This window comes from Protobothrops mucrosquamatus, unplaced genomic scaffold (assembly GCF_001527695.2).
Source record: "Protobothrops mucrosquamatus isolate PMUCROS unplaced genomic scaffold, P.Mucros_1.0 scaffold_146, whole genome shotgun sequence".
In the NCBI taxonomy this organism is placed as follows: domain Eukaryota; kingdom Metazoa; phylum Chordata; class Lepidosauria; order Squamata; family Viperidae; genus Protobothrops; species Protobothrops mucrosquamatus.
This window is the reverse complement of record NW_015386222.1, coordinates 602090-627463: the sequence shown is the minus strand read 5'-3', so window position 1 is coordinate 627463 and position 25374 is coordinate 602090. Positions and strand designations below refer to the sequence as shown.

Below are 25374 nucleotides of genomic sequence, written 5' to 3'. Positions count from 1 at the left end.
TTTAAGTACCTGAAATTTACCAAATTGGCCTAAGTTCAAATTGTCCCTGGGGCCAGATTATGGACTGGATAAGGTGTTGCAGGTTAAAACTGAATCTTGACAAATGAAAGAGTTTGGTGGCTGGGAAAAAGCTCAGCCTTTCAGAAGGGACCCTTTTTTTTTTTTGCTCTAGTTATGATTTATTTATGTCCCTTCCTGGAAAGATCTGATCTAGCTACCAATATCCATGGGTTTGTACCATCTGATTGGACTGTTGTAATCCATTTGGTGAAAGGACGGATGCCCTTGAAAAATGAGCCAAGCTGTCAACTGGATTCAAGTCTGAGCATGTAATGACTAAGCCATGTTGGTCCCCAGTAGGTTTATGCTCAAATGTCATTAAAATCCCTAAATGTTTTAGAATGACTTCCTCTTTAAATAGTTACCTGGGAACTATGTTCCTCTGATAAAAGGCTTTTGAGTATGCCATCTTGGACAGAGAGTTACCGTCAGTTATAAAGGTCATGGACTTTTTGGCGGCGGCTCCAGTGCTATGAAGTTCCCTTCCATAAAAGTGCAGACTGATGCCACTTTAGGACGTTTAGGAAAAATATAAACACTCACTTTTATCTCTTAGACTTTATTGTGTTTATATGTTCCTAGATTTTACAAAAATGACACTCAGTGGTTTACAATGTAAAAATGTGAGATTCCCCTAACTCAATATTAAATACTTGATTCTTGCCGAACCTTTAACCTAGATAAACCCTGTTACTAGCATTTTGAGTTTGTGCACCCTTCTGTGAAATGATGGTTATAGATGATCCTCTCTCCTGCAGAGTTTGACGACCCTTCTGCCATGCTGGTACTGGCAGAAGAAGAACTAGTAGTAATAGACCTGAAGTCTCCTGGCTGGCCATCTATCCAACCTCCGTATCTTGCATCTCTCCACTGCTCGGCCATCACATGTTCTCACCATGTCTCCAACATTCCTCTAAAATTGTGGGAAAGGATCATCAATGCTGGGAACAAGCAGAACGTTCAGTTTTCTAATATGGTATGAATTGCATATCCTAGTGAAATAAGGATGCATTTGAAGTAGATGCAGATTGTGATTGTTTTTCTCCTGGATTTTGAATGACCTCAAATAAGACTTTGGAGGTACAAAGTATTCCTGCTTCTAAGGAAATATAGGAGCAAAGGGGGAAATGGCCGTCTCAGCACCAGTTCCATTTGTTAAGTTGTATGGAACCTACTTGATTGACATCAGGGGACAAATAAGAGTATAAGTTGAATTAGTGATTGTGAATAATCCTGCCATGGTGATAAAGTACTCTTTGCTAGTACTAATATAATGTAGCAGAAGCTTGAATCCAGCACTTACCTGCTATTCGTTAAAGCAGCTGCATTATTTTTCGGGGAGGGGGAGCTTGCTACAGTATTCCTGGAAATAAGGACAATAAGGACGCTTAAATTGGGTCGGAGACAGGTGCTTCATTTGGCCTTCTCCATAGTTTCCCCAAATCAATTCCAAAATATTGCATCGCTCACTAATGAAATTATCAGTGGATAATTTTAGCCACAAAACTGTCCAAGAGTTTGTTGTTATGTGGAAAGCTAGTTTTCCCACTAACTCTAATACAGGTAGTCCTCGACTTATAACCACAACTGAACCCAACATTTTCATTGCTAAACAAGACAGTGGTTAAGTGAATTTTGCCCCATTTTACGACCTTTCTTGCCACAGCTATTGAGTGAATCATTGCAGGTGTTAAGTTAGTCACACGGTTGTTAAGTGAATCTGGCTTCCCCATGGACTTTGCGGGTCACAAGATCGCAAAAGGTGACCACGTGACCCAGGGATACTGCGACCGTCATAAATATGGGTCAGCGGCCGAGTGTCTGAATTTTGATCACGTGACCACGGAGATGCTGCGATGGTTGTAAGTGTGAAAAAAGGTCATAAGTCACTTTTTTCAATGCCGTTGTAACTTCAAATGGTCACTAGATGGTTTGTGAGTTGAGACTATCTGTAGTGATTCCTTTGCTTTTTTGTATGCCACTCTTGTATGTCATGCAGTGAAGCTTAATCTTCCTCTTTAGCTAAAAGTAACCGTATCCTGTAATTATAGTAAATCTTGCCCAATTGTATAGTTACCTGCTTATAGGATTTTTAAAATTTCAGGTTAAATTTCTATTATTCTCAAGCAAATCAGGGTCAGATTTCATTAGCACTCAAGAGTGTGAAAGTTAAGATTTGCTGCCAGCCTGGAAGATGCATAATGGGTTGCATGAACCAGCCCTACCTGCTGTTACTGATCTCTGTCATATCCACGTTCCTCAGTCCTGTATAACAGCAACCCTGTTATAAAGATATTTGCATAGCATAGAAGAAGGGAGACTCTGAACATGTATTGATGGGATTTGTGTTCAGCCCCAGTCCATCCTCACATGGAAAAATTGTACATGAGTGCACGCAGTCATACATGCATGGAGTCATTTCAGATAAACAAGTGGTTGATGGCTTTTAATTGCTTTCTGCTACCAAGTCTTTTATTCTGTAAATACATCGCTGCCCATAAACATTTGTGAACTCTCCTCCCACAATTTCTCTCTTCCCTTTTCCCAGCCCTGGCCAATTAATGGGGGTATCAGCAAGGCTCCAGATCCTCCCCAGCGGGATTTACTGCTCACTGGGTAGGTATAAGCATGCAAATTCACTCTTGGCTTTTTTTACTCCTGTAGAAACAGTAATTCGTCACTGCCTCATTCCTTTCTGCTTAGTCTGTAACAAGCAGTCAATAGAAAACGAGGGCCATAACCTTTGCAGCAGTAAATGAGATGCCAATCGTTTTGGAAATGACCATTTAGTATTACAGGCTTTAAACTGACTTTCTGAACACTCCATTTTTAAAACAACCTTTTAACATATAAGTAAACAAGTGAGCTAGGATGCTACAGGTGATCTAATCCTGCATGCTCTGCACATTAAGTAGCCTCATATGGCTGCTTTTTCTATCTGGAATTTTCAAAAGAGAAAAAATGTTCTAAAAAGATTTTCAGGATTCTTGTGTAAATTCCTGGTAAGATTGTACTTAAAGATCCAGACACTTTGCCAGTTAAGTTAAAGAGAGATATTTGCATGCAAGAGTTGACATATGGTAGTCCTGAAATCCAAATGGTACTGGTGCTCTGGAATAATTACGGCTGCTGTTTCTGGAATATGATACTTCTTCGCCAAACCTCACTTAACCAATTAGGATACAAATCCATTTCTGATGTACTGCTGTAAGCAGTAAAATGGGAACAGATCAGTCCTTATCCCACAAATATATATATATATATATATATATATATATATATATATATATATATATATATATATATATATATATATATATATATATATATATATATATATATATATATATATATATACACACACACACACACACACACACACACACACACACACACACATGGAGTATGCATTTCTGTGTATACATACACATGTGTAATACCAACATGTTAACCACATTCATTTTTTAAAAAATAGCTGTGGTTTACATAGGTTTCCTATACCTATCCTGCATAAATCTGGAGGGTAACAAAGAGTTCAAGAATTTTGTAGCCGTAATTTAAGAAATGAAAATGGAGGAGGAGTAGAACTGGAGAGAGGAGGACTGATAACTCCAGGTACCAATTATTTAAGAGCTGTGTAATGATTAGACAAGAGTAGTAACCATGGTGGGGAAGGATAGCCCGAGACTGGTAAGCCAAAAGTGGACTGATAAAACATTCGATTGTTTAGGTCAATTTATTCCTTTTATATTTGATTTACTAAGTTGAGCAATGAAAGAGAAGCTACTTTAGAACGTTCATTGGAAAGAAAAGCCCCTTTCCAGGTAAATATTCCTTAATAAATTTGAGAACTAGTGGAAACAAATATGGATAGAACATAGCTACCCTACTTTTTAGTGTTGTTTAGTGAACTAACGAGGAGCCGGCAAGCATCCTCAAAAGACTTGCTGCTAGGCACCTCCAGTCTGATGTGACCAAGATGTGACCAAGGCAGATCTTCTTTTTGCACTAGACAATGGAAAGATCAGCTCTGTATAGGTTTAGGCCAGTGATGGCGAACCTTTTAGAGACCGAGTGCCCAAACTGCAACCCAAAGCCCACTTATGCATCGTCGAATGCCGGGTGGGTGTGGCCCATTGGGTGGGCGTGGCTGCAGTGGTAATGACAGACTGGGTGGGACTAAAAAGTTCAATCAATCAATTCCAACTTTCCAAGATCTTTTTTTTTTCTGCAAGAAGTTGAAATTGACTGATTGATTGAACCTTTTTTTTTTTTTGCACATGGCGGCGGAGGCCTAAAGCGAAATTTTTTTTATAAAACCCAGCTGAAGGCCTAGGACTGGGGCAACGGCACGCATGCCCACAGAGAGGGCTCTGAGTGCCGCCTCTGGCACCCGTGCCATAGGTTCGCCACCACTGGTTTAGGCTGTACACACACACACACACACACACACACATATAGGCTCAGTGTGCACTTGATGACATTCTTCCCCAGTCTGATGACCTCCAAGTGGTCTTGACCTGCAATGACACAGATGTCTAGTTAAGCATGCTGACTAGAGATTATGGAACTGAAGTCTAAATTGTCTGGAGACACCAGGTAGGGAAAGGTTGCCCTACAAAAGTTTGCCAGAACTGCTTCGAGGTGCACGCAGCGAGATCAGCGTGAAAAGGGTATTTTGCATAATTAAAGTTTTGTAAGCCTACACAAATAGCAAGAGGAAATTCAGCTTATTATTTTTTTTTCATTAATACTTAGTATGCATTGACTAAAATGCTTCCACCAGGCTAGCCTCGATTAAGGAGCAGCCAGTCATCCAGCATCTCTCTTGCTTAGAAATCAGGGAGTGATTCTGGTATAACCTGCCTTTCTGCTTTGGGCTCAGGCACGAGGATGGCACAGTGCGCTTCTGGAATGCATCTGGTGTGTGTCTGAACCTCCTGTATAAACTGACCACAGTGAAGGTGTTTCTCACTGATGCAGATCTCAATGACAATATGAACCAGCTGGGAGAGGATGAATGGCCTCCACTGCGCAAGGTAAGCAGCCGTAACCTCCTGAAGCCAAAGCTTGCTCCCTATTTATCTACTTTCAAAGAAGTGCTCTCTTTGCAACTATAGGATATATTTTTGTGCTCAAGTGGCATTTGTTGCTTCTTTCTCTGCTACATTAGGTTGGCTCCTTTGACCCTTATAGCGATGACCCCAGACTTGGGATCCAGAAGATCTTCTTATGCAAATACAGTGGCTATTTAGCTGTAGCAGGGACAGCAGGACAGGTACTAATAGGATTAATGTATCAAATGGATTTGGATGGGCTATTGTAACTTAGAGACCCGGGCTTTCACACTGCGATACAATTATCCTTAATTAGACCGAGCTGTTAGATTGTCTCTATTATCCTAACAATTTCAGGATTGTGGAAACTGGATGCAATCAATTCCTGCTCAGATACTGTGTCCTTTTTGTGTTGGTTCTGGCTGAAAAGTGGGTTCTCGGACAATGGTCTCTTCACGCGTGTTACCCCTTTATTAAAGGTATGAGATCGTTCGGTTTAGAAGAATCGTCAGGAAGACGTACGTTACGTGTTAAAAACGGTAAATGAGTTGTACACCACAGGGGATTATGTCGATGTTAATGTTCATTAGGAGTGAATTACTGGGGTTGTCTCTGGTCTTATAGGTAATGATTTGTTTCGTCAATAATCTACTTTATTTACATGACCGGATTGCTTAGCAACAGCAGTTTTGGTAGTCCTGGCTGCAGTTCATTAGGCTAGGACTATGCCATTGTTAGGTCAGGAACTCACACTTCTCCTGTCCTGCCATGCTCATATCCTGTTCAGCTCCCCCCCACCTGTCTCCCCCACTTCTCTGCCTTTTTGACCGCTCTGCACTCCATTGCTCCTCCCTCTGTAACCTCCAGTACCTGCTGACCATCACTAAAGCCGAAATAACGAAATAAATAACAAGTATACAGTCAGAATAAAAACATGAAACATGATGGTGAATCCAACTAGCAACACATATATCATACACTCTCAGCAAGAGGCTCCATCCAGACTAGCCCAAAATGTGGGGAAAGACTCAAGCCCAGAACACAATCAGGATGAGAAATTTCAGGGGAACCTCCTTCCGGAGGGCAAGCACCATGAGAGTGGAGGCACACTTCCACGATGCCAATAGATGGCATTTTTGAATCAGATAAATCCAAAGGAGGTCAACTAGGACAGACAACATAGGAGATGGCAAGTAAAATATCAAGTAACCAGTAGATGGTCTTTTTTTGAAAGAAATCCAGAATGCATCAACTAGGCTCTATCATGTAGGGCTTTATAGATTATAACCAACATGTTGAGTTGCACCAGGAAGCTAACCAGCAACCAGTGCAGCTTGCAAAGTTAACCAGCCCAGTGCAGACATACAGTTAGATGTACTTGGTGTGTAAATGATGTGTCATCTACTATATATTTGAGCAGGGAAGGCCAGTTATTACAAATAAATCACATATGCATCTATTTTGTTCTGAAGTGCATTCCCGTAGATACAAATTTGCTTTTAATGTCTCTGTTGGATTTTCATTGAAATATATTACATCAATTAGATTCCTGCTGGAAGGATTTTAAAAACTGATAGCAGTAGCAATAGCACTTAGACTTATACACCGCTTCATAGTGCTTTACAGCCCTCTCTAAGAGGTTTACAGAGTCAGCATATTGCCCCCAACAATTTGGGTCCTCAGTTTACCGACCTCAGAAGGCGAGACAGCTGAGTCAACCTTGAGCCAATGAGACTTGAACTGCAGGCAACTGGCAGTCAGCAGAAGTAGCCTGCAATACTGCATTCTAACCACTGTGCCACCATGGCTCTAGAGCAGTGTTTCTCAACCTTGACAATTTTAAGGCATGTGGACTTCAACTCCCAGAATTCCACAGCCAGCAATGCTGGCTGTGGAATTCTGGGAGTTGAAGTTCACATGCCTTAAAATTGTCAAGGTTGAGAAACACTGCTCTAGAGTTATTTAGGCATTGACTGCAAGAAGCATTTGTACTGATTTGCCAAATGGTGTTTTTTTGATGGTTAGCCCTTGGCCCAGTCTCCATAAACATGAAGGTAGCAGCTTGTCATGCTCAAGTAATTTTACAAATGATTGTTCTTTTACTGTTTTTTAAAGGCTGTCATAAAATGAATATCAGCAAGCAGCTGGAGTGGCACTTTCTATACATGTAAAAATCTCCTGTTGCAGTGCTGGACAAAATCTTAGACATCTTACACAGAGCTCCCAAAGCATAATTTTCCAAATGTTTAGCTGTTTTTCTTGTTCTTATTGGTCATAGTATTGTAAGCGTTCCCCTAAAAGCTGCATGTGCATAAACAAGATGTTAACAGCTTCTTTACTACCAGAAAAGACTTACATCTTGCTTCTATTCTATTTGGACTCTTTGGGTGTTAAAGCAACATCCTTTTGTTGGATTATGTCCCAAAATAAATGTGATGGTTGGAATTCCCTGCCCCTACGGAGGAAAATGAAAACAAAACAGTCTGAAAAATAAATGAAATGGTGAATTGTTTTGCGCTGGGAAAAGCTCAAAGGAGGAAGTATATATAATGTGGGATTTGCAGTATCGAGATTTCACAGGGCAGCTCTGAATGAAATCTATCTCCGTCTGAAGGTCCTTGTCATGGAACTGAACGATGAAGAAGCAGAACAAGGGATTGATCACGCAGAAGCAGACTTTCTCCAGGACCAGGAAGGCTACAAGTGGAAGGGTCACGAACGCCTGAAAACTAGGGACGGGCCTGTCCGGTTTGAGCCAGGCTTTCAGCCATTTGTCCTGGTCCAATGTCAGCCTCCAGCAGTCGTCACATCACTGGCCCTTCATTCAGAATGGAAACTTGTGGCCTTCGGTACAAGCCATGGGTTTGGGCTGTTTGATCATCAGCAGAAGCGGCTGGTTTTTGTGAAGTAAGTTGCTTTCTGGGGAAGAAGATATTTAAGAGAGGGCTTATGTGACATGCTTGGTATATAGCTTCTAAAGCTTTTCTGGAGCATTGTTATGTTTTCAGTTCTGGTTTTACTATCTTTTTTTTTTTTTTTTTTTACATAATGAGCTGGAGGTTTTGCAATGAAATCTAACCCAGGCAGGGAATGGTTTGGTCACCGAGTCCCAGTTTTTTACATTCCTGGAGCTCTTTTGAGCTGCACTACCATATAGCAGCAGTATGGCTGCTTTTAATTTGGAGGTGAGAAGTAAGACTTAGAAGTTTAACCTAACTGTGAAAACGAAAAGCCCACCCCACAAAACCTACTTATAATCCTGTTGCTATCATAAATGGGCACTATGCAGCCTTGCCTGGTTAGCATTGCTCTACCTGCTTCAATCTTAGCTTCCCCAAACTGTTAAATGGGACTATAGGTTAGTCCTCGACTTACAACAGTTCATTTAGTGACCGTTCAAAGTTACAATGGCACTGAAAACAGTAACTTATGACCATTTTTCACAAAGTCGTGTGATCCCCTTTTGCAAGCCTTCTGATAAGCAAAGTCAATGGGGAAACCAGATTCACTTAACAACCATGTTACTATTTAAACAACTGCAGTGATTCGTTTAACAAATGGGGCAAGAAAAATTATAAAATGGGGCAAAACTCACTTAACAAATCGCTCCCTTAGCAACATACATTTTGGGCTCAGTTGTGGTCGTAAGCTGAGGACTAACTGTACTAGCCATCAAAACATTGCTCACTCCTGATTTAGGTAAATCATTATCCTCCTTGTTGTCCATTCAATTAGTTGTAATTTGGACCCGGCACCTGAAGAATAATAGGAAAAGTATCAAAGAGTACATCTGTATAGTTAGATGGAATTCTCTGGGCAAGCTATTGAGAAGAATCCTGTTCCCCTAAATCCTACAAACAAGCTCCAAATAGTTCAGATGCAACATAGATACAAAATGTACCACATGGGTCCCAGTCCTGACTAAGGGAGAAGAGGGTTAATACCATTCTAGAACACTTCTAGAATAGGTGGAAACTCTGCTGCTTCTAGCAGTTTCTCTGGCAAAACAAAAGCAGAGCCCTCCTGTCTATCAGAGATTGCTAGGTGGGGAGGTGTTGAGAGGAGGATTCTTTATGAATTTAAGACTGGTGTTCCATTGGAAGGATAAGATAATTTATCTGAAGTTACTATAAATCAATCAGTCAGAATAGAGCTGGAAGTGACCTTGGAGATTCCACTGGCTAATTGTCCTCACTGTCTGTTAGGAAGTTTCTCCTTAATTCCAGGTTGCTTCTCTTCTTGATTAGTTTTCATCCATATTAATCAGCTATATAATTTTAAAACACCAGGTCAGTTTGGCATGGAAACTAATCAGTTGTGTTGATTGAGAGAAGGGCTTCCAATATTTTTCCAGCATGTTGGTTGTAAAGAATAGCCAATCTTGGCATAGAGAAGTATATCAAGTGCACAGTTTAGAATTTTGAATGAAAAAAAAAATGTCCCAATGCCCTGATATTAGAGCACATGCTACTGGCTTCGTTCTAGGTGCACCCTCCATCCTAATGATCACCTGGCCTTAGAAGGCCCGCTTTCCAGGGTGAAGTCCTTAAAGAAGTCTCTCCGCCAGTCCTTCCGCAGGATACGAAGGAGCAGAGTGTCAAATCAGAAGCGGCCAACGGCCCAGGTGAGACAATGCATCACATAGTTGTAACCCTTTGGCTTCACATCGTTGTAACCCCTTTTTTAAATGACAGGCCAATGGTGAATCTTGATATTGCCTTCCCCTGGCCCTGACATGGAAGAAGACATTGTAAGGAGAAAAGAATGAGATTCAAACGGGAATGTTGCTTCTGAGTGAAGTTGAATTGGGTTCTTGGATTAGTAGAAAGGAAAAATTCTTTCTTTCCCTTTTGCCATTTCAAGAAATACATGCACTCAGAAGATAGTCCATTCAGAAGTCTTCAATTTATTTACAACAGGGATCTTGATGCCTGGATTATTATCCAGCAGTCTGGTTTCATTTTATAAGACCCAATTGACTCTTTTACATAAGGACTCTATGTGTTCTCAACTATTAGATTAGTAAAAGTGGAGTAGCAGCATCATAATCTGAACAGTTTTCCTTGTTTGACAGCTGCAAAGGGTGATATTCAATGGTTACTTGTTTTTTCCCCCCTATTTGACAATGCAGGAGGGAATTTCCAGGCATCACCGCGATGCATTACAAGAAATTGAATTAGCTCCAGTCCAACGAAAGATTGAAGCACGATCAGCAGAGGACTCTTTCACGGGCTTCGTGCGCACCTTATATTTTGCTGACACCTTCCTAAGAGACAGTAAGTAAGAAAGACTTCCCCTTTGAAGACTTGCCATGTGTCTCTGCTCAGAGAACAAATAATGGTTAGTAGAGAGCATTAATCACTTCCTGGTCATCATTGGTTAAAATCTAACTCTTCACCAATGCCTGCAAAACACACATGAATGCATGGGTCACTTGAGTCTTTATAACTGGTCACTACAATTGGCTGGAAACAATTACGGTTTTCTGACATTAATGAAATATGCTCTCCTCTAGATAAAGGTTTTAGAAAGTGAGTCTTCCAAGTATTTCAACATGTTTGTTAGTTTTGGATCAGGAAATATTGGTTAAAAGGAAAAGAATACTCCACACTCCTTTAATGAATCTAAACAGCAACATGTACACATTCATCCATGCACATACATCTGTACACTAAATATAAAATCACCTGGAGTAGGCACACTGTTTAGTGTTTGCCATTTATTCAAGATGCAGAATTTCTAGAGCAATTTTTTAGAAGCTGAATAATAAATCGTTAAGAAAAGTAATATTTGCTTTGATGAGGAAGGCATTTGTGGCCGTCAAGTTTTGGGCTGTTTAATTCAGTGAAAAAAATGGCATGTTTGTATATACTTTTACAAGCAACATGGAATGTGAAAAAAGGGCTACATGATGGCTTTCTCCATAGCAACCTACTATATAAAAGAAAATGCTACCTCTTGGATTCAGAGGCTGCATGAATTAGAGTTGTTGGACAACAGATGTTAAAAGAAAGAAATACTGGATTAAGCACATTTTTATCTGATTCATTAGGGCTGTTTGGATGTACAGATTCTGGTCCAGGCTCATAATTGTCTCCATTTTTTCAGTTCTCTTCACATTATCACCAATGCTAGGAATGTAAAGATTTTTTAAGAAAGCATTTAGACCACATTATTCATTGTGTCTTTGAGCTGGACTGGACTAGACATTGGAGATCTGAGCCCAGTGTGAACAAAAAAAACCACCATTGTTTTTCATCACTTGCTACGCATGAGAATTTCACTTTTGAGTTCTGTTACTCCTTTTCAGGTTCTCGGCACAGTCCTTCTTTGTGGGCAGGTACCAATGGGGGCACAGTGTACGCTTTCTGCTTGCGCATTCCTCCAGCAGAGAGAAGAACGGATGAGCCTGTGAGAGCTGAGCAGGGTGAGTGAGACACATTGATGAACTGCATTTAGGGTTGACGGATGTGATGATCTTATCCATTCTACCGTAAAGAGCTAACGCATGACATTGGCCTTGAGGGTGATGAGCTCATAGTGTAACAGAAAATCAGAAAACTACTTTGGTGGGTATTTTACCAGCCCTTAGATATTTGGTGAATGGATGTGCAGTCTCTGATGATTTGTGTAGTATTTACCCTGTTTCCCCAAAAGTAAGGCCTACCTTGAAAATAAGCCCTAGCTTGATTTTTGGGGGTGGGCCTAATATAAGCCCTACCCCCAAAATAATCCCTAGTTTGGGGGGTGAGGCACACACCTAAAAATCAAGCTGGGGTGGGGATGTGAAGCTGCCCCACACGCCTATCACCCACTCATCTTGCAGCCGGGCCTCTCCTCGCTAGCCCACTTCTTCTGTGGCGTTTTCTGCAGCCAGGCCTGCATTTCTCAGTCACAGGTCTTTCCGGAAGGCCACTACAGCCGAGAACTGAGCTAAGGATTGAATCCATAGCTCGGTACTCGACTGCACAGGCCTTCCAGAAAGGCCTGACTGCAAAATGCAGGCTGGAATGCAGCTGCCGAATGAAGCTGTTCCTTTGGTCAGAAGAAGTGGGCCGGCTGAGCGGGGCTGTCGGTGCCAGAGTTGAGTATAAAATCCCACTCAGGTGGCACTGATGATGTTACCTAGTTTGGGTAATGAAACATCTGCAAAAAAACGAGCTCAGAGAGCAACAAGAGCTCCTCATTAGCCCTGATATTATCAAACTTCTTCTTTTCAACCATAATCATATCTGATGTGTTGTGAGCCAAGACTTTTATTAGTCTGTATTCGAAAATCCCACTTTTTTAACCTATTCATTTTCAACTACTTTTTCAGCTCTATTTTCCCACCAATTTTTCATTAATGATACATCATATTTTTACAGGTGTTCAGTAAGTCATTTTGACATAACATTTTGGTGTTATGACTTTGTTTGTAATCAGTTTGTGCAATCTTAATTGCATAAGCTGAGTATATAATATATTTCTTGATGATGATGATGATGATGATGATGATGATGATGAAGATGATTTTCAGAGAAAATTATCCAGTAGTTCCCCTTTGAACATTATATGCTATTTATCAGTGCTAAACAATTGTCCAAGCTTTAAGGTTTTGCCCATTTATCAATTTTTAATTCTTGCATTTTTATTACAATTATCTTATCTTTCTAATATGGAGCTCAGAGCAGTATATATTTGTCTACTCCTATTTCTTATTTTTGCAATTGCCTGTGAGGGAAGTATGATTGTGAGAAAGTAACTAGACAAGGAAATTAGAAATTTGAAACCCAGGTCTTTCCATTCATAATCTAAAGCCACACTGGCTCTTCTTGAATTTCATCTGAGTCATGATGAAATCATTAAGGTAGTAACAATGCATGCAAAACAAGGGAGCTGTGTTCTACCAGGAAATTAATCAGCTTAGCTAAAGAATGACTTTTTCCCCTAATATAAAACCTGACAACTACAGGTTTAATAAGCCATGAGCTAAACCAATTATAAAAAGCTAAAGCTACGTAAAAAGCAGCTTAGAAAACAGCATAATAGACTAGGTGGTAGTAATAATAACAATGTAAATACCATAAAAATAACATAATAAAGGAAAATCAAAAGAAACACAAACAAAAAAACAGATCCCAAAGCAAAGCAGCTTTTTCACCGATGTCTTGGATCTAGACCTCACCTTATTGCTGTGTGTATTTTCTCTTCTCGTTTCTTTAGCCAAAGAGATCCAGCTAATGCATAGAGCTCCAGTTATTGGCATTATTATTCTGGATGGCCAAAGTACTCCTCTTCCTGAACCACTTGAAGTAGCACATGATCTCTCCAAAAGTCCCAACATGCAAGGTTGTCATCAGCTTCTTGTAGTGTCTGAAGAACAACTTAAGGTAACCGGGTTCCCTGTATGTATGGTTTTGTACATGTGTGATTGTCTTGTTTTTTGGAATACAGCGTTCAGAGAATGTCTGGAAGTATGGACTTACTTCCTTGTCCCTTCCTTGCTTTCAAGAGACATTCAGTGACATGTATTACTAAACAAGGCTGCCCAGAGTTGAACAATCAGCCTGTAAGTTAGGAAGGTTGATTTGCACTTGGCAGAAATTCCCAATTTTATCTTGTTCGCTCGTCACGCATTCTCCACATGTGTGACTTCTACACAGGTGGAAGAATAGTTGAGTCATCATTATCTTCATTCCACCATCACCCAAAAGAATTTTAGAGAATGGATGGAAAATCGGGACCCTAAATTGAGCAGCGTCTCCATTAATATAGGAAGACCTGTGCTGGGGGTAATTTCCTTCTTCGGGAAGTTGAAGAGAACAATTATTTGAAAAGACAGGAATGCAAACAGAGCTAGTGGACTCCCCCAACTACAGAATACCTGAACCATTGTTTCATCGTTACTAGCTCTTCACTTGGCAACTTTCCCCAGTTTATATTTGATTTGATGGCTCCCTTAAAAAGAACCCCGTAGGGCGTAGGCTCAAATTGAAGGCTGTATTCTGGGGCCCTGCCAATAACAAGGTATACCCCATTTTCTGATTTTGTACGTAGAAAGATATTTGCAAGTAGTGAGAGTCAAATCCTGGCCCTGTAGAAAATTCATAAATTGCTTTCTGTAGCTTGAGGCAGCAAATCATAGCTTTTCTCACTTTGTTAAAAAAAACCAAAACAGGCTCATTTGCTAGTGAAGGAGGGAAATACTGCACTTTTCTCATTACAGGCTGACTAGTGGAGGCTTTGATGTAACTCTTCCACTAAGGAAGGAAATGATAGAATTTGTTCACGTTGGCAGGTTTTCACATTGCCCAAAGTGGTCTCCAAATTGAAGCTGAAACTCACAGCTCTGGAAGGCTCCAGGGTGCGGAAGATGGCTGTTGCCAACTTCATCAGCGCTAAGACTGAGCATAGTGAGAATGACTTGGCTGTTCTGACAAACCAGGGAGACATCCAGATTATCTCTCTGCCTTCGCTTAAAATCCAAGCTCGTTATCCCTGTATTCGCAAGGAGGATGTGAGTGGCATTGCTTCCTGTGTGTTCACCCGATATGGACAAGGTAATATGAGGATCATCCGTGAGTTACCACACTTTGGTGTGCTAGGCCTTTGAAACCTTTGAACCGATGCCTCAAGTTGAGGAGCGCAGAGATGTTTAGTCTTTGCACTTATAATACTTGGAAGGCTAAGGAAGAAGACTGGGTTGGGGGAAAGGGGGAAGAATCGTCTCCTTTTGCACTGAAACCTAAATTTAAATTGGTCTATTAACAAAGTGCTCTCTACTTTAATATTTGCACAAAAGTATTCTTTATGAGGTAACAACCCAAGGAATCAATATCCATATCCTAGTTGCAAATTTTTCATCCTTAGGACTTTTTTTTAACATACTCATTCAAAAAAGGTTAGATACTTCATTGGGATCTTCAGTAATAAAAATCAATCGAATTAGTTCAGATGTGACACTGGACGTTGATCATGTAGTCTGCTCCGTATATTCTGAATTTAAGTCTCAGGTGCACTTATTTCCAAATAGGTGTATATTCATAGCTTCCATGTATGTTAATCTGCTTAGAAGGGAGAATGTGCATATGTAGGACTTTAGGAAATAAGATCCCTTGCGTAATATCTGTCCCTCCTCAACTGGCCATTTCTCCATCATTCCCCGCAGGGTTCTATCTCATTTCCCCATCAGAATTTGAAAGATTTTCCCTTTCGCCAAAGTGGCTGGTTGAACCTCGATGTCTCATGAATGCATTGGAAAACAGAGAAAACTGCCATGGGCACAGCACATCTGGCACAGAAAAGACTTCAAAGAAATCGAAGTATGTCTGTCAGAGTCCGTTTTGTAACACAAAGTGTAACTTATTTGACAGTATGGATGGTATTTTAATAGCCTTCAGTTGTTGTTGAAGAACTCAAATCCCTAGGGAGTCTGGCCAATGGTGAACAATACTGGGATAATATTGCCCATGCATTCGTGTTGCTATAATTTTTAGAATGTATAATTCACAAGACTATGGGAAGACCTATGTCCAAAAGAGATCCATGTCTGATGTGATACAGATTTGAATAGATGTTCTTTACTCTGTATATGTTCTTTACTCTGTATATGAGCATAACCTGTCAGTGCGTCTGCTTGTCCCCTGATGTCCAATCAATTGATTTATAGGGTTTACCAGTACAAGCAGTCCTCGAGTTATGACAGCAATTGGGACTGGAATTTCCATTGCTAAGCAATGAGGTCATAAAGTGAGGCACTATATGATCATATCACTTAGCGATAGCAATCCCTGCAGTCCCTATGGCATCAAGCAAGGATTGAGGGTCATTAATTGAGCACCCCCTCACAAGGAGTGTGGGTAGCTGGCAAGACATGCCATAACCCCAGAGGAGCTTGGGGAGGGTGTTTGGATGGGTGGTGGTGGAGAATTTACCCAAGCAATTTCAGTCCTTCCTGTCAGGGAAGGCTTTGCTTGTGGGAAGCCGGCAGGGAAGGTTCCAAATCATGATTAACATGACTCCAGGATGCTGCAACCCCCGTAAGTGTGAACCAGTTGCAAAGCACCCAGATTGATCATGTAACAGCAGGGGAATGTTCTAGGTCTTCTCTTTGTAAATGTTGCAAGTTGTGACTTAAATAAAACATGGCTTGCTGTAATGCTAGGACTAAAGAGTACTGCTTGATATATCATGCTCTAAGCCAGAATTATTGAACTGTTTGTCTCACTGGCTCTTTTCCTTTTTTGAAGCAATATTAGGGAACCAAGACAAACCTCCGGTGAACCTGTTGGTGATGGTAAGTAAACTATGGTGCTTAGAACTCAGTTGCTTTTGTGTCTATCATAGAAAACGACGGGATCGTTTTTGTATCCCATAGTATGGATTGTATTGGCAATCCATACACAACTGGGTACTACACTTGCAAAAAGAATTAGCCAAAATATTTATAAAACAGTTTGGAAAACTTCATGAAAATCCCCTCCCCCACACAAGAAAGAGCTGAAACAGCAAGGAAGAAAACAGTTTATCACAATTTATCCGAAACTTCTCCCATCTGCGTGCCTAGACACACACACCTACCACCCCACACACCCTTACATACACATGCCTTCTTAACTAAGAGTTAATTTTTGGTTATTTAAATAAAACTCTACAACTATCTGGGGAATTCTTAAAGTTGTCAGATTTGAGTTGTCATATTTTAAAGTTATCACCGCTCTAGGGGCATTTAAATAAATCCCAAAACCTAGCATCTTTTGGTCTGGAAATAAATGGGGCAATAGATATTTTTTTTACTCCTTCTCATTCCTATGACCAATTCATCAGTAGGTTCAAGCAGTTGATTTACCTTATTTTTATTACAGCCAAATGCTGTTTTGTTTAACTCTTGTAAGAATAAACGGAGCCATTAAAGCATAACTACTAATACTACTACTAATATAACTGTTATTAATAGTTAATTAACAGTTAATTAACAGGTGCTAATGTCCATATCCATGCATGGTTTTGAATTTCAAAACTGGATTTTTGAATGCAGAAGCAAGTCATGGCCTAAGTCCGTGTTGCTGAACCTATGGCACGCGTGCCACAGGTGGCACGCAGAGCCCTCCCTGTGGGCACGCGCAACATTGCCCCAGTCCTAGGCCTTCAGCTGGGTTTTATAAAACCTTTTCGTTATAGGCCTCCGCTGCTGTGTGCAAAAAAAAAAAAAAGGTTGAACCAATCAGCCAATTTCAACTTCTCGTGGGAAAAAAAAAATCTCGCAAAGTTGGAATTGATTGATTGAACTTTTTAGTCCCACCCAGTCTGCCATTACCACCGCAGCCACGCCCAGCCAATGGACCACGCCCACCCAGCACCCGACGATACATAAGTGGGTTTTGGGTTGCAGTTTGGGCACTCGGTCTCTAAAAGGTTCGCCATCACTGCCCTAAGTTATTCAGTGGATTTAAGGATCTGTCAGCCATTTTAATAACTTTTAAAACATTTGTTTTTTCTTTCTCTGTTGTTGATGCATTTACACTCAAAGTCCAAAGAATTACTTGCTTTAATATTAATATGATTATTTTTTTTTAGAAAGAATGACTGGTAGGCTGATGGAACACGCCCTCCTCAATGATGAGAGTAAGAAAAAGGCTTGTGAAATGGAGTTTTGGTGGGAATTATCCTGAATGCTTTTACTAATGCAGTTTCAACTACTAGTTTTTTCACCCAAAGACATATAACTTCAATAGATTTCTTTTTGACTTGTATGTTTTAAGTGTTTAATAGATCAGACTTAATACAGGCAGTCCTCGACTTACGACAGTAATTGAGCCCAAAATTTCTGTTGTTAAGTGAGATATTTGTTAAGGGAGTTTTGTCCCATTTACGACCTTTCTTGCCACAGTTGTTAAGTGAATCACTGCAGTTGATAAGTTAATCACCTGGTTGTTAAGTGAATCTGGTTTCTCCATTGACTTTTGCTTGTGCAAAAGTCAATGTGATCAATGTGATCCAAGGTCATGTGATCAATGGTGATCACATGACCTTGGAACACAGCAGCGGTCATAAATATGAACCAGTTGCCAAGCATCTGAATTTTGATCATATGATCATGGGGCTACTACAGAAGTCTTAAGTGTTAAAAATGTTCATAGGTCACTTTTTTCGGTGCCATTGTAACTTTGAACAGTCACTAAATGAACCGTTGTAAATCAAGGACTACTTGTAATATGTCTGAGAGGACTAACAGGCATTATATTATTATAATTATAATATAATAATAATAATAATAATAATAATAATAATAATAATAATAATAATAATAATAATAATAATAATAATAATAATAATAATAATAATAAAGTTGGAAGGGACCTTGGAGGTCTTCTAGTCCAACCCCCTGCTCAGGCAGGAAACCCTATACTATTTCGGACAAATGGCTGTCCAGTCTCTTCTTAAAAACTTCCAGTGTTGGAGCATCCACCGCTTCTGGAGGCAGGTTGTTCCACTGGTTAATTGTTCTAACTGTCAGGAAGTTTCTCCTTAGTTCTAGGTTGCTTCTCTCCTTGATTAGTTTCCATCCGTTGCTTCTTGTCCTGCCTTCAGGCGCTTTGGAGAATAGCTTGACTCCCTCTTCTTTGTGGCAGCCCCTGAGATATTGGAACACTGCTATCATGTCCCCCCCTCGTCCTTCTCTTCATTAAACTACTAGACATACCCAATTCCAGCAACTGTTCCTTATATGTTTTAGCCTCCAATCCCCTAATTATCTTTGTTGCTCTTCTCTGGCCTTTTATGTGTGGTGTGTACTTGCATCACATAGTTTCTAGCTGTCATTCATAATTCAATTGCTAATATATATGCTTAAAAACCACATTTACTCTATTTCTGTTCTGGGCACAATGGTCAATACCACATCTGTGAAATGGATAATGATAACCTGCCTAACAAAACAGTTTGAGAGAGGTCTCAGTGTACAGAGCATTCTGCAGCTCCAGAATGTTATAAGTAGATATTTCTATATTTCTTCCAGGCTATGATGATATAGGCACCTATATTTCTCACGACTCATTTTTTTCCTCTCCTTTCAGATGTTCTGAAGGAAATCCAAAGCACTCTGGAAGGTGGGAGAGGGTGAGTATGATACGCCCATATTTGTGATGACCATTAAGGAATTAATTTGGTAGATCACGAGTTCAGATATAGTAATGGAAAGGGGATAGCACAGGAGAGATCTATAATATTTTTTGGTATTTTTGGAGATAAAACATTCTGAAGGAAGAGGGATGTTACCATTCGGATTCTAATTACACAGCCTTTAGCCAATTTGGATGTGATGCATGTATTTTTGGTTTTATGAAGAGCTTTTAAGTGGTAATAAGTCATTTTTTAAGACTTATAAACTAAATCTTCCTTTTGATAGCTAGAGTATGAAATTGAATTGTTTCGTTTTTGAGGAGAGTGTCTTTCTTAAATAGTAAATAAATTTGCTTAGAAATGGGAAGTTGCATGTGTGTATGATATATCCATATTGTGTGTGTATCCAATTAGAACAAAAATTGAAAGTTGATTGGTATTGTATGAATTTGGTTTTTTAATTTTCCAATGAATTCAATTTGTAACATTGGAGAGAGAATTCTTTTTAGAAAGACAGCTGCATTTTGTCCCAAAGGTGCCTTTCCAAAAGGCAACTGGACTTTCTGGGTTTTTCTCTTTGAAAATGTTTTGCTTCTTGGATAAGAGATAATCACCGGTGATCTGGATGATTGAGAGTCTCCATAGACACAGCTGCTTTTTCTGACTCAAAGATCCATGAAATGCTGTTGCAATGTATTACTTGCATGTATGTTTGCTTGGAAAGAAACTGCCACTATATACTGAATATAAAAATGATATGACGTAAACTGGCTGTCTCATAATCTCCTGTTTTTCATTTTTTGTTGTTTTTGGGTTTTTTTTTTTTTTTTGGTAGGAGTTACTATAATAGAAGTTCAGGAAGAATCCAAGTAGGGCATACGTTAAGTAATGGAGGAGGTAAGTTGACTTTATATTTTTACTTGCAGTAGGTATTGAAACATAATAAACTGTGGCTTGTTATAAAAATATATTGCTTCCTACTCTTTATTTGGGACTACTGAACAATCTTATAAAAAAATTCCCCTTTAACTTGAATAGAAAACCACTAGAATAATAATAATAATAATAATAATAATAATAATAATAATAATAATAATGATGATGATGATGATGATGATGATGATGATGATGATGATGATGATGATGATGATGAAAAAAATTTGGAAGGTACCTCGGAGGTCATCTAGTCCAACCTCCTGCACAGGCAGGAAACCCTATACCATTTCGGACAAATGGCTGTCCAGTTTCTTCTCATGTTAGCAAACTAGAATTGCATGTAGTTTGAATTTTTCCCAATAATTTCATCATGGTTATTAAAATTAATAAAACTAACAAACCTAATACAAAAATATATATATAAAAAAGAAAGTGTGAAAAGTAAGGGGGAAAAAATCCCTCCAAGATAGTAAGAAAAAGAAACTTTCCTCTTCATCCATAGCAAACATATTCAACATTAACAATTTATGACTGTCTCTTAACCAGATACACATCTTCTTTCTATACTTCATCCCATTGTCTATAAACTTATCTCTAAATTGCAGGATCCAATTTGGGTCATCTCTAAATCTTCAGCTCTCTTTATTGATCAATAAAGGTCCAATAAAAATAAAATAAAAAAATAACATGTATAAAACCCCTTTCCATTTATTCTATATTCTCTTAACAAACATTAAAAAAGAATAATAAAATTGAAAGCTATGAGATATTACCAGAAATAACCCCTTTACATATCTAAAAATGATAACATAAATATTACAAATTGAACATTTTCAAACCAGATAACCATAAAATATCACCAAAGATAGCAAATCATTATTTAACTACAGCCAAATAAACCAATTTTGTAGGATTTTTCCCCCTTATTTCTCCCAGCCATCCTTAAGTCCCATAGATAAAATTATAACTCCAGTTTTCTTATAGTCTCTTTGCTTCTTCTCTTGAAGTTCTTATCTGTACCCAAGTCCATATGTAATTTCTATGAAGTTAACTCCAATAAATCTCTCACATTTCTATTTAAAAGAATAGTTCACATTGCTCTTAGGGTACATTGTTTGTATGCCATTTTTTATTTTTAAATGGTCATCCAATTCCTACTTGTAAATCCAGCATTTCCATCTCATTTTTGTAATTTGTAAATTTTAATAAGTCCACCTTGCAGTCCAGTCTGTTGTCTTCAAAGGAGTTTGCTCATTTTCAGTAGCAACTTTTAGTTCCAGTAAAGAGTTAAAAAGCTCAAGGACTTCATATGCCCACACGTTAAATGTTTTCCTATCATGTGCTTTAGTAATAGACCTTCAGAGTCTTGCTTTGTACTGAAATGTAAACAAAACAGACTTTTCCTCCAGAAAAGGGTCTTTCTGATTAGTTTCAAAGTCTTTCTTTAAACCAGTTTCCTGAAGCATTAGCATTTAAACTCTAAAAACTCTAAAGCCACTTCTTTGCAAAAAGTTATAAAAATAAATAAATATTTTACAAAGCTGAAAAGATGTGGTTTTCTTTTTTTAAAAAAAAAACTCAGCCAGCAACTTGTAGGCTTGCAGTTCTGAAGGTTTTTCAATCTTAAAGAGGCAGTCCAAAAATATTAAACTCCAGAGTGGTTAAAAAGATGAGGTTTGGTCATGCCTTGAATCCATGAAAGGCTGCATTTAAGGCTCAGGGCACGATGGAACCTGCAACTCCCAGTTAATTGCCATTCTGCCATCTGCTCACAAAAATCAGATGTTGAGTACATATTTATTAGTAAAATTTATATGCTGTTATTCTTCCCAATAAGGAATAGATGCGCATCTCCAGAGCAATCTTTATTCCAGAGAAAATTTCAACAGTCTGGGGCTCACATCCAGCTGCCTTTTCAGTTATAATGCCCCTGCAATATGCACAAGAATGGAGAAAAATGTGGGCACCAACTTACCTTGCTTCATTGAAAGCCTGGATTGTGTCCTGATCTTTTTGTAAAAAACATTTATTAAATTTTCACAATATAAATACAAATGAAAATAAAGACAGTAGGAAAATGGGAAAAGAAAAAAGGGGGAAGAGAGACATGTAGGGTAGGGAGAAAAAGAAGAAAAATGTGTTAACTTCCAACTTTGCTCAGAGCAGCAGAATAAAAATAATAAGGTACAGCCTCGCTTTTTTCATATTTAATATACTAGCCATTTCTATAACAAAAGATGTGTCTAATCAGCAAATCCTAAAGTCAAATTTTCATTTTTTTTCCTCTCTGTCTTCAGTCTAGAAGCAGTTTCCAAGTAGAAACAAAACTGGACGTATTTTTCAATTAAAGCATTTGATTCAGCGATCCCTGTTAGCTCCATCAGTTTCTCCTTCCATTCTTCCATAATCCCCATGGATACATGGGGATTAATGTATCTTTCCATTTTTATGCATAAAGAATTCTTGCTGCAGTCAGTATATACAGCAACAAAGTCACAGGTGTTGTTGTTTTTTTAGTTCCTTGTCCGGTTACTATGTCCTGATATCTTGATGGAAACCTTAATCTTGTTTTATGCAGGACAAGAAAAGTCTGTTCTTAAAACCTATTTTGCTCTTGAAAGACAGCCTTGTCATGACAATTCTTGACATTATGGTTGTCAAAAAGACCATTCAGTATTTTTTTTTCAGACTCTTATTTCTCTTCAAATGAATGGTGAGGATTTATTTCTCATTTTCCTCCTATATTCTTTTTCTCCCTTTAAGACAGACTACTGGGAACCTAGCCAGAGTTTACTACAAAACCCAACATACTAACACAGCGTTTTGGCCCTCTTTTTTCCTTCTGGGAAGAATAGCTTGGCTTCTTTCTCAGAAAGGCCTAGCAACAGTAGAACACTTTTAGCTGGAGCTGCAGGAGAGACGGGGTTGGCATTTCTTGGACTTTCTTACTATCTCAGTCCAATTAGAAACTACTGGATGAATAAGACACCATTGTGTAAATAGAAAGATAAGTTACGATAGAGAATTTGAGCTAGGGGGAAATACCAGTAAGTAGTATATAGATCAGTGGTGGCGAACCTATGGCACGGGTACCAGAGGCGGCACTCAGAGCCCTCTCTGTGGGCACGCGTGCCGTCGCCCCAGTCCTAGGCCTTCAGCTGGGTTTTATAAAACTTTTTTGCTTTAGGCCTTCGCCGCCATGTGCAAAAACAAAAAAAAGGTTCAATCACTCAATTTCAACTTCTGGCGGGAAAAGAAAAGGTCTTGTAAAGTTGGAATTGATTGATTGAACTTTTTAGTCCCACCCAGCCTGCTGTTACCACTGCAGCCACGCCCACCCAATGGGCCACACCCACCCGGCACTCAACGATGCATAAGTGGGTTTTGGGTTGCAGTTTGGGCACTCGGTCTCTAAAAGGTTTGCCATCACTGATATAGATTATTTCTGTCCCAGATCTTTAAAATCTACAGATATTAAATTCACTGCCTAGCCCAAGCTAATTATTCACTTGTGTGGTCATCACTGGCTCAAATCAATTCAGTGTTTCATTAGTCAACTGACTGTATAAACTAGCTAGAAATCATGGCACTTCTAATCCATTACATCTGGTGATTGTACTAGGTTGGCAAAGACTGCTGTAAATTGAATAATGATATGTTAAGTCTTTTGAGTTATGTAGAGTAACTGCTTTTTTCTTTCCAACAGAATGATTGTGCCTTGGCGTGTCGTTTGTGAGGTTTGGGCATTTAAAAGGAGTGCCATAACACTACGGTCATAGGTACACCATCGTCAGGTCTGAGAAGCATCCCCTGGTCAGGGCTTCGGATAAAATTGAAGGGCTGCATCCTTTTTCCTCATTGTGCCTCACCTGAAGCTCGTACCTATCTTGAGTTATCCACCTTGTGAAGAGGCTGGAACCACTCTAGTCTCTTCCTTTTTATGCCTCTGGATCTGTGTTTTGCAATTTTTCAAGTGTTTGCACAATTTATTTCCTTTTTAAATATATATATATATATATTTGTACTGGGATGGGTTTTAAATTATAAAAATTACTGTTTTGGAAGCAGACTTTAAGAATAAGTACTGCTTCCACTAAGATTATTTTTTGTACATTTTTAAAATAATAATGGGTGTTTAATAGAGGCATATTTTAGAAGTGTGCTTTTTAAAAAAATGATTGAAATAATATATGTCACTTTAAATCCCTGTGGCTGCTCCAATGAAGTTTTTGTCGTATTACAGTACTGTTAAATGCTTTGGCAGACTGGGTAGATTATTTTTGTAGCTGTTCAGATGTGAGCAAACTAATCAAATTTAACTTGATTTGTATGGGAACACTACATTAATTTTTCTTGAAATAAAACAGTACCTTTATTTTTTTCTTGTGGCCAAGATGTTTTGTGATACTATCTTTATTTACAGTCTCTGAAATGTTTAGAATATCTATAAATTCTAAATGCTTGATTTCCCCCCCATATTTTGCTATCCTTTTAACTTTAGACTTAAAATCATCAAAATCATTCCTTCACAAGCAGTTTTGCAAAATCCTTTTTATATAGGCAATTTCTCCACACACTGTATATTTTAAAGTACATCCTTCTCACTTTGAAGAGATGCTATAGACCAAATATAGCCCCTAAGCAAGTTTTCATTACAATCATTAATGCATTTTTTCTATGTAATTATGAGTCCTATTACAATCCATTGAAAGTAAATCTAATCCAGTAAATTCCACATAACTATCCTGACTGAATCTTTGTCAGTTAACTTTACTTCCGAGTTCTGTGCAAAGGATTATATAATATAGTGCTTCTCTAGGACCGTGGTGGCGAACCTCTGGCACGTGCCACAGGTGGCACACAGAGCCCTCTCTGTGGGCACGCGTGCTGTCACCCCAGTCCTAGGCCTTCAGCTGGGTTTTATAAAACCTTTTCATTTTAGGCCTCCGCCGCCGTGTGCCCCCCCCCAAAAAAGATTCAATCAATTTCAATTTCCCACGGGGGAAAAAAATCTCGCAAAGTTGGAATTGATTAATTGAACTTTTTAGTCCCACCCAGTCTGCCGTTACTACTGCAGCTACGCCCACCCAATTGGCCACGCCCACTCAATGGGCCATGCCCACCCGGCACCCGACGATACATAAGTGGGTTTTGGGTGGCAGTTTGGGCACTAGATCTCTAAAAGGTTCGCCATCACTGTCCTAGGACAAGTCTGTCA

At 39.1% G+C, this 25374-nt stretch overlaps 1 protein-coding gene across 1 annotated transcript in view; it reads left to right on the top strand.

Moving 5' to 3' along the window:
- Positions 1-24517, top strand: part of LLGL2 (LLGL scribble cell polarity complex component 2) — a 51013-nt gene extending 26496 nt beyond the window's left edge. The window contains exons 10-25 of the mRNA XM_015819229.1: positions 819-1036; positions 2609-2676; positions 4946-5099; positions 5234-5338; positions 7732-8024; positions 9603-9741; positions 10249-10393; positions 11428-11544; positions 13323-13489; positions 14398-14659; positions 15268-15421; positions 16349-16395; positions 17676-17723; positions 19175-19217; positions 20056-20117; positions 23863-24517. Of these exons, the coding sequence (XP_015674715.1) occupies positions 819-1036; positions 2609-2676; positions 4946-5099; positions 5234-5338; positions 7732-8024; positions 9603-9741; positions 10249-10393; positions 11428-11544; positions 13323-13489; positions 14398-14659; positions 15268-15421; positions 16349-16395; positions 17676-17723; positions 19175-19217; positions 20056-20117; positions 23863-23867 (2027 nt within the window). The 3' untranslated portion in view covers positions 23868-24517. The remainder of the gene's footprint in view (positions 1-818; positions 1037-2608; positions 2677-4945; positions 5100-5233; positions 5339-7731; positions 8025-9602; positions 9742-10248; positions 10394-11427; positions 11545-13322; positions 13490-14397; positions 14660-15267; positions 15422-16348; positions 16396-17675; positions 17724-19174; positions 19218-20055; positions 20118-23862) is intronic.
- Positions 24518-25374: the final 857 nt, after the last annotated feature.